We start from the raw sequence: 9,386 nt of genomic DNA, 5'->3' as shown, positions 1-9,386 counted from the left end.
TAGAACAAACAAAAAAGGCTTCGGATTCCATTCAGCAGATAATGATCAACTCGTCGATCGGGCAGGTTAAAAGATTTTGCCTGGGCGCCATTGAAGGAGCCCAAGGAAAATCTACCTTCAGGGCTAAATCAGCAGAAGGAGGTAGAATTTCTATTGTTTCTACCCCCATATCCGACGATTCAGCCCTGAGCGGCACTGCAGGGTGGGAACGATCTTTCGTGCGACCAATGATGGCACGAAAGATCAAAATTGCTAAGTGTATGGCCACCTTTAGACACAATAAGAGCAGTTTAGATTTGTGAGGCTGAAGGAAAGGTTCTAATGGAGGAATCTGGGATAGAATTCCATAAGTAAGAAGCAGTTAGAACAGGGATCCCCAACCTTTCTTACTCGTGAGCCACAGTCAAATGTAAAAAGACTTGGGGAGCAACACAAGCACCATAAAAGTTCATGGAGGAGCCAAATAAGGGCTGTGATTGGCTATTAGGCAGCCTCTATGCACCCTATCAGCTTACAGGGGCTTTATTTGGTAGGAAATCTTGTTTTTATTCAACCAAAACTTGCCCCCAAGTCAGGAATTCAAAAATAACTCCCTGGTTTGGGGGCACTGAGAGCAACATCCAAGGGGTTGGGGAGCAACATGTTGCCCCTGAGCCACTGGTTGGGGATCCCTGAGTTAGAAGGAAAGGTTTAGGAGGGACAGTTGAAGTTGGAGAAAAGGGAAAAAGCCAGTGGCTCCTGGAGGAATGGAGGAGTTGAGCAGTGTGAAGGCCCAAAAACCAAGGACCAAGGAATTCAGAACATCTAATGCACCATATCCAAGGGGTTAAGAAAGCTCAAGTCATATTCAGGCTAAAGGTCCAGGCAGGCAGCAATCAAGGTATTCAGGAACCCGGCAGAAAAGTCAAGAACTGGAAAAACAGCAGTTGTGTAGCCTAGAACTTCATGAAGAAAAACCTATATTCAGGCTTTGAACTTGGGTCTTTAGCATATTTATATTTTGAATTTTTGTGCCACCGCCTCATGATGACATCACATGGTGCCGCCATCTTTAGAGCAAAGCAGATTGCTTCTAACTGGAGCACTCCTGGCTACCAGGAACATATGGAGAAAAAAGTGGACATGTATTGAGGCCCCTCTGCGGCAAATTAGAGAGTTTTTTGCCTTCCTCTGGATCAACTAGCAGTTAGGCAGGGTATATATAGGCATTATGGTTGAACGTGATGGACATGTGTCTTTTTTCAACCTAACTTACTATGTTACTATACAGGGCTGGATGTATATATAGGCAAGTAGGGGGAAAGCCCTTGGAAAAAAACTCCTACAAGTTCCGGAGGTCCATTGTTGCCTTAGGCACTCAATGGCCAAAATACATTGTAAGTTATAACAATGAATATATATATAATATATAACTATAAAGGGATATCACTCACAACATATACATTGGGCCTCGTGACAAGTTACAACAGAAATACAGTTTTATTTTTACAATTTTATTTTTATCTATAAGTATTTCCAAGGTGGTGGGTAAATCAGTTGCACATTTCCAGTAACAAACAGTTTATTTTTTTTATCATTTATTAAAATTGGAAAAAAAAAAAAGATATAATCAACATTCCAAAATAAAACGTAGTGGTGCCCCGAGGAAGGTTTCTCCCAGGAAGATGCCCCCCGGTGGTAGAAAATAAAGGTCTGCAATAGAGTCAATAGGGCTTCTCGTGTATACGCGCTGTCGTTATATTCGGGGGGGGGGGGGGTGACGTTGGATCAGAGAATTTACAAAGTCGAGCAGGTTGGATTTGGTCCTTTGAAAATATATTAACCTAATGTTATATATAAAAAAACACTTTTCAGCAGCAGGAATCTCTGGCCGGCTCGGAGAGGTTAGTCGGCCTTTTCTGTTTTGGCGTCTTTGACCAGAACCTCAGAAGATTTGCGCAAAGGTCCCTTTTCTGAGTTTGTGCCCCCCTGCCCGCTCTCCGGCACCCCCCCTGTTTTGTTTGTCGTGTGTTTTTCCAAGTAGTTCAACATCTCGCTCAGGACGGTCTGGAAGGTGCTCAGGGCCGCGCATATGGCTGGCGTTCCGAAGCCGTGGGTGATCAGACTGCAGGGAGAGAGGAGAACAGTTAGGGGGGGGCACGGTATCACTCTTTTTAGGATATCGCTATTGGGACATCATTTACACCAGCGGTCCCCACACTTTTTTTTACCCATGAATCACTTTCCAACAGGGCCACCATCAGAAATCACGGGGCCCCTCAAAACAAAATTTTCTGGGCCCTTCTCCCATGCCCTGTCCCCCAATGGCCCCTCCCATCAGTACAAAGGACACACAGACATTGGTAGCCAGGGGTTACGTTTTGTATTGGTGCCAGGGCAGGGACCCCCTAACACATTACTGGTCCTCCCCCAGTGTCCCCATACTATGGGCCGCTCCCCACTGCAGCATCCTCCAGCTCCCCCCAGCATCCCCCCCAACATCCTCCAGCTCCCCCCAGCATTCTCCCCAACATCCTCCAGCTCCCCCCAGCATTCTCCCCAACATCCTCCCACTCCCCCCAGCATCCTCCCCAACATCCTCCAGCTCCCCCCAGCATCCACCCAACATCCTCCAGCTCCCCCTAGCATCCACCCAACATCCTCCAGCCCCCCCAGCATCCCCCCAACATCCTTCAGCCCCCCCCAGCATTCTCCCCAACATCCTTCAGCTCCCCCCAGCATTCTCCCCAACATCCTTCAGCTCCCCCCAGCATTCTCCCCAACATCCTTCAGCTCCCCCTAGCATCCACCCAACATCCTCCAGCTCCCCCAGCATCCTCCCCAACATCCTCCAGCTCCCCCCAGCATTCTCCCCAACATCCTTCAGCTCCCCCCAGCATCCTCACCAACATTCTTCAGCTCCCCCCAGCATCCTCCCCAACATCCTCCAGCTCCCCCCAGCATCCTCCCCAACATCCTCCAGCTGCCCCCAGCATCCTCCCCAACATCCTTCAGCTCCCCCCAGCATTCTCCCCAACATCCTTCAGCTCCCCCAGCATTCTCCACAACATCCTCCAGCTCCCCCGTCTTGCCGCTGCAGCTACTCTTTTATTAGGTTGCACCCCACTGACCACCAATGAACCAAGGGCCTGTAACTTTTAAAAGGGATCCCGAGCTTAAAAACTGTATCGCGGCCGGGCCCCCTTTAAAGCCACAATCGTCCCGTGACAACTGTCCCCCCTGTGCCCCCTTGATGGCAGCCCTGCTTTCCAATGTAAAAACAGTTGGGGAGCAACACAAGCATGAAAAGGCCAAATAAGGGCTACTTGGTAGCTCCTATGTGGAATGGTAGCCTACAGGAGGCCGTAGTTGGCAGAACACCTGTATTTTATTCAACCAAAACTTGCCCCAAGACAGAAATTTAGAAATGAGGCCACTGGGCTGGTTGGTGAGCAACATGTTGCTCCTGAACCACTGGTTGGGGGTCTCTGATTTATACTATGCCAAGGTAAACTCCAAATGGCTAACATTGCCATGGGTATGAAGTTTTGGAAATGGGCATACACATGGACGGCCAAATGTGGTCGATAAACTTGACTGATGGGTTTTTCCTATAATAAATGATTTAGACCTCTAGACTATATTCACAAAAGTATTTGGACACCCCATCTAATTATTGGAGTTGTTGAGAACCTCTGTGTGCCACAATCATAAGACGGCAATGCCCTAGAAGGCTTTGCTTGCCCCACTTTCTCTTTGCCGAAACTCTAGACCACATATTTTGATGAATGCAATTAAATGGCTGTTCTTAAACAGACGGAATAGTTTTCACTCAAGGCTCGACACTTCCCATTGCTGATCTGACAACTGCCGGTGAAAGTGATGATTCGGCAATGGTCCTTGACAGTTCCTGGAACTCATTTGGGGATTGTCTTTGTCTCAGAAAGATATTTGAGCAATGACAATTCCGACGCCTTCAGCAAGATCCGTGTTCAGCGGTTGCCACTTATGTGCACAAACACTTCTGTGTTTCACGTAGAGACCATTTTTGTCAAGAATATGGATTTTGTTCTGATTAAAATAGCGATGTACCTTATTGGGCCTGATTTTTAACTCTGGTCATTGAATGCTTAATATTGATTGGCCAAGCTGCCGTAACCAGCGCGGCACAAACAGAATTAAGCACGATTATAATCACCCGATGAGCCGAAAGACGGGAAATTTAGGCCTGCCGACACCGCTCCATAATTTAATGGATCACAAACCTTCCCTGACATTCATTTTATCGGAGCAAGTGATTTCAAATGGAATATATATATATATAATATAAGGGCGAGCAAAGTATTAAACCCAGACACAGTTGAGATATTCTGAGGCGGCTCAGTAAGCTTCCTCCAAAGCAATCAATAGCACAAGATTACTTCGGGGAGATATTCCGAGCAAAACTTTCTTTTGCATATATTTATTAAATGCCTGGCAGGAAGAAATGAAATTTCCTTGCAATCAGTGATAAATATTCAATATGAGCTTTTCCAAGAGAGCAACAACAAAGCGCTTCTTATAGGGATGCAGAAAAGCCGTTCTACCTGTTTGCAGATAACTTTCCGACATAGATTTGGCAAAGGAATAACTTCGAAAAAACGACGCCCCCTTTAGGAATGGAGAACTTTTGCCCCGACCGGAACTTACCTGAAATGCGTTAGATGCCTCTGAATGTCGAGGTCTAGAATTGGCGTAGGTCTAGAGGATCCAAGGGGTGATCGGTCCTGGCTGAGTAGGTCTTGGAATTCTTTACAAATTTGCCTAAATTGGGAAAAAGATTTAGCTTAGAAAATAGATTTTCGCCAAATCAGTACGAATAGTATCATTTTTTCATTGGTGCAAAAGTAAAGTGGCGCCAAATGGAATTTTTAGACTTCTGAGGACTAGTGATGAGCGAATTTTTTTCGCCAGGCATGGATTTGCAGCGAATTTCTGCATTTCGCCATTGGCAAATTGTTTCCCGAAACTTCTGTGAAAATTTGGCACACAGAATTTTTTTTGTTGCGTGTCAACTTGGCCGCGGTTGCGACAAAAAATTAGCCGCGGCGACAAAAAATAGATGTGGGCGACAAAAAATTAGCCGCAGTGACAAAAAGTAGATGTGGGCAACAAAAAAAATTGTGCGACAAATGCGATTTGCGGATTTTTCACTGTTTCGCAAATTTTCTTGCCGTTTTGTGAATTTTATGGCGAAGCAAAACAGGACAGATTCGCTCATCACTACTGAGGACCCCTAAACCCCATTTTGAAACCTTTGCTTACTTTGTGGCTAGGATCATCTTCTTCCTTGCAGTCTGTTCTTTCTGCTCCATGTGTTGTCTAGCCAAGTGCTCCCCCACTGCCTTTGCTGGGAATTCTGTTTCACACGTGTACCCGAAATCTCTGGCCAAGTGTAAAGCTTCCCCTACGAAGAAAAAGTAGCGCATAGGAATTATATATCAACTGAATTATTATTAACATTTATTTATAAAGCGCCAACATATCCTGCAGCGCTGTACAATAAGTGGGTTTCATACATTGGGCATACAGAGTAACATATAAAGCAATCAGTAACCGATACAAGAGGGGAAGAGAGCCCTGCCCAAAAGAGCTTACACTCTACAAGGAGTAACATATAAAGCAATCAGTAACCGATACAAGAGGGGAAGAGAGCCCTGCCCAAAAGAGCTTACAATCTACAAGGAGTAACATATAAAGCAATCAGTAACCGATACAAGAGGGGAAGAGAGCCCTGCCCAAAAGAGCTTACAATCTACAAGGAGTAACATATAAAGCAACCAATAACCGATACAAGAGGGGAAGAGAGCCCTGCCCAAAAGAGCTTACAATCTACAAGGAGTAACATATAAAGCAACCAATAACCGATACAAGAGGTGAAGAGAGCCCTGCCCAAAAGAGCTTACAATCTACAAGGAGTAACATATAAAGCAACCAATAACCGATACAAGAGGTGAAGAGAGCCCTGCCCAAAAGAGCTTACAATCTACAAGGAGTAACATATAAAGCAACCAATAACCGATACAAGAGGTGAAGAGAGCCCTGCCCAAAAGAGCTTACAATCTACAAGGAGACATACAGAGTAACATATAAAGCAATCAGTAACCGATACAAGAGGTGAAGAGAGCCCTGCCCAAAAGAGCTTACAATCTACAAGGAGACATACAGAGTTACATATAAAGCAATCAGTAACCGATACAAGAGGTGAAGAGGGCCCTGCCCAAAAGAGCTTACACTCTACAAGGAGACATACAGAGTAACATATAAAGCAATCAATAACCGATACAAGAGGTGAAGAGGGCCCTGCCCAAAAGAGCTTACACTCTACAAGGAGTAACATATAAAGCAACCAATAACCGATACAAGAGGGGAAGAGAGCCCTGCCCAAAAGAGCTTACACTCTACAAGGAGACATACAGAGTAACATATAAAGCAATCAATAACCGATACAAGAGGGGAAGAGAGCCCTGCCCAAAAGAGCTTACACTCTACAAGGAGACATACAGAGTAACATATAAAGCAATCAATAACCGATACAAGAGGGGAAGAGAGCCCTGCCCAAAAGAGCTTACACTCTACAAGGAGACATACAGAGTAACATATAAAGCAATCAATAACCGATACAAGAGGGGAAGAGATCCCTGCCCAAAAGAGCTTACACTCTACAAGGAGATAACCCTTCTAACTATTAAAATTGGCTATTTATTTATTCATGGAAAGGAACTTCCCTTCCAGAGAGGGAAGTGGAAGTACTTGACCAGCCTTCACAGAGCCTTAAGATCCCCATACACGTTAAGATTCATTCGCTTGGCAAGATCGTCAAGCAAGCGGATCTTAACCCGATATCCCCACCTATGGGTGGGCGATATGGGGGAGCGTGTAGGGCCAAACAATTGGATTATATCGGCGGCAATGGGGCAGTCGATTCGGGGACTGCATCAACGAGCCAATGCGGTCCCCGATTCGACTGAATCTTTTAACCTGGCTGATCGATATCTGGCCAATTTCAGGCCAGATATGGGTCGGGCAGGCCCCTCATTTCTGCCCCTACACGGGCTGATAAGCTGCCGAATTGGTCTAAAGGACCCATATCGGCAGCTACAATCGGCCTGTGTATGGGCACCTTTAACCTCAACCCAACTGAATACTTGTGGGATGAATTGGAGAACCAACTGTGAGCCAGGCCTGATCCCCAACTTTTTATGTCCATAAATGGAAGCAAATCCCATCAACAACGTTCCAACCTCTAGAGCAGGGCTCCCCAACCTTTCTTACTCGTGAGCCACAGTCAAATGTAAAAAGACTTGGGGAGCAACACAAGCACCATAAAAGTTCATGGAGGAGCCAAATAAGGGCTGTGATTGGCTATTAGGGGCCTCTATGCACCCTATCAGCTTACAGGGGCTTTATTTGGTAGGAAATCTTGTTTTTATTCAACCAAAACTTGCCCCCAAGTAAGGAATTCAAAAATAACTCCCCGGTTTGGGGGCACTGAGAGCAACATCCAAGGGGTTGGGGAGCAACATGTTCCCCCCGAGCCACTGGTTGGGGATCACTGAACTAGTGGAAACCTTCTGAAAATAGAGGCTGTTATAGCAGCAAAAGGAAGGCCAACTTAATATTAATACCCTTGGTTTAGTAATGAGCTGAGACGACGGTGTCCACATACTTTTGGCCATTTGGTGCCCAAAGGATACCAGTGGAAGTGATAATAGTGTCAAGTGTCAAGATGCCAGAAGAAGGGATGGAACTATCTCAGAGTGCATTAGTATAGGGTAACAAGGATCAACCAGAAGCTCAGACTGCTGGGGTTTGTAGTTTAGCCGCAGCGGCTGGAGAAGAACAGGTTGCAGATTATATTTCTAAATGACTCCAAAAGGAATATATTCTTTTCTAATTAAGAAAGGATAATGCGGGACTCACCACTCACTACCTCATTTTATTGGCCTTCATGATATAAAGCTCCATTCAGGACCCGCCACTTTTATTGCTTGTTGCACAGCACTCATTTATTTTTATGGCCGAGCCTCTACGAGTGCTTCATTACACAATCATATAATCAGGTATAAATTATAGAAATTTACTGGGACGTTTGGCAAATAACACGTTGTTATATTTTTAATGCTCTGTCTCCACAGGAAAGCAATTTGTGTTTCAATCACGGGTGCCTTTCCTAAGAATATCTGATTTACGGCAAGGCTGATAGGGAAATACACTCGTAGGCTGTGGAACAGACTCAGGCACATTTAGAATAAATAACAAAGTCAGTTTATGATATCACTACATTGTGGCACTAATTATGTCCCGAGTTGTACGCAGAAATGTTGAGTGATAGCCAAACCCTGTCCTATGGAGCTTACCATCTAGATTTTGATGTTTGAAGCAAGAGACAAAGCCAAGGAATCTATAGACATAGAATCTAGTACAGGTATGGGATCCCTTATCTAAAAAAACCCGTTATCCAGAAAGCTCCAAATTACGGAAAGCCTGTCTCCCATAGACTCCATTTTGATCAAATAATTCAGAATTTTAAAACTGATTTCCTTATACTCTGTAGTAATAAAACAGTACCTGTACTTGATCCCAACTAAGATATAATTACCCCTTATTGGGGCAGAACAGCCCTATTGGGTTTATTTCATGGTTAAATGATTCCCTTTTCTCTGTAATAATAAAACAGTACCTGTACTTGATCCCAACTAAGATATAATTACCCCTTATTGGGGCAGAACAGCCCTATTGGGTTTATTTCATGGTTAAATGATTCCCTTTTCTCTGTAATAATAAAACAGTACCTGTACTTGATCCCAACTAAGATATAATTACCCCTTATTGGGGGCAGAACAGCCCTATTGGGTTTATTTAATGGTTAAATGATTCCCTTTTCTCTGTAATAATAAAACAGTACCTGTACTTGATCCCAACTAAGATATAATTACCCCTTATTGGGGCAGAACAGCCCTATTGGGTTTATTTCATGGTTAAATGATTCCCTTTTCTCTGTAATAATAAAACAGTACCTGTACTTGATCCCAACTAAGATATAATTACCCCTTATTGGGGGCAGAACAGCCCTATTGGGTTTATTTAATGGTTAAATGATTCCCTTTTCTCTGTAATAATAAAACAGTACCTGTACTTGATCCCAACTAAGATATAATTACCCCTTATTGGGGCAGAACAGCCCTATTGGGTTTATTTCATGGTTAAATGATTCCCTTTTCTCTGTAATAATAAAACAGTACCTGTACTTGATCCCAATTAAGATATAATTACCCCTTATTGGGGGCAGAACAGCCCTATTGGGTTTATTTCATGGTTAAATGATTCCCTTTTCTCTGTAATAATAAAACAGTACCTGTACTTGA

General features: G+C 44.2%; 1 protein-coding gene across 2 annotated transcripts in view; it reads right to left on the bottom strand.

The window, feature by feature from the left end:
* Positions 1-1,482: 1,482 nt before the first annotated feature.
* Positions 1,483-9,386, bottom strand: part of tfap2d (transcription factor AP-2 delta) — a 28,553-nt gene continuing 20,649 nt past the window's right edge. For both annotated transcript variants that reach the window (XM_002933582.5, XM_031903068.1), the window contains exons 6-8: positions 5,284-5,425; positions 4,669-4,782; positions 1,483-2,104 (exon numbers count right to left, since the gene is read on the bottom strand). In XM_002933582.5, the coding sequence (XP_002933628.3) occupies positions 1,885-2,104; positions 4,669-4,782; positions 5,284-5,425 (476 nt within the window). In that variant the 3' untranslated portion in view covers positions 1,483-1,884. The remainder of the gene's footprint in view (positions 2,105-4,668; positions 4,783-5,283; positions 5,426-9,386) is intronic.

This window comes from Xenopus tropicalis, chromosome 5, assembly GCF_000004195.4.
Source record: "Xenopus tropicalis strain Nigerian chromosome 5, UCB_Xtro_10.0, whole genome shotgun sequence".
Classification (NCBI taxonomy): domain Eukaryota; kingdom Metazoa; phylum Chordata; class Amphibia; order Anura; family Pipidae; genus Xenopus; species Xenopus tropicalis.
This window is presented reverse-complemented; position numbering and strand designations above follow the sequence as displayed.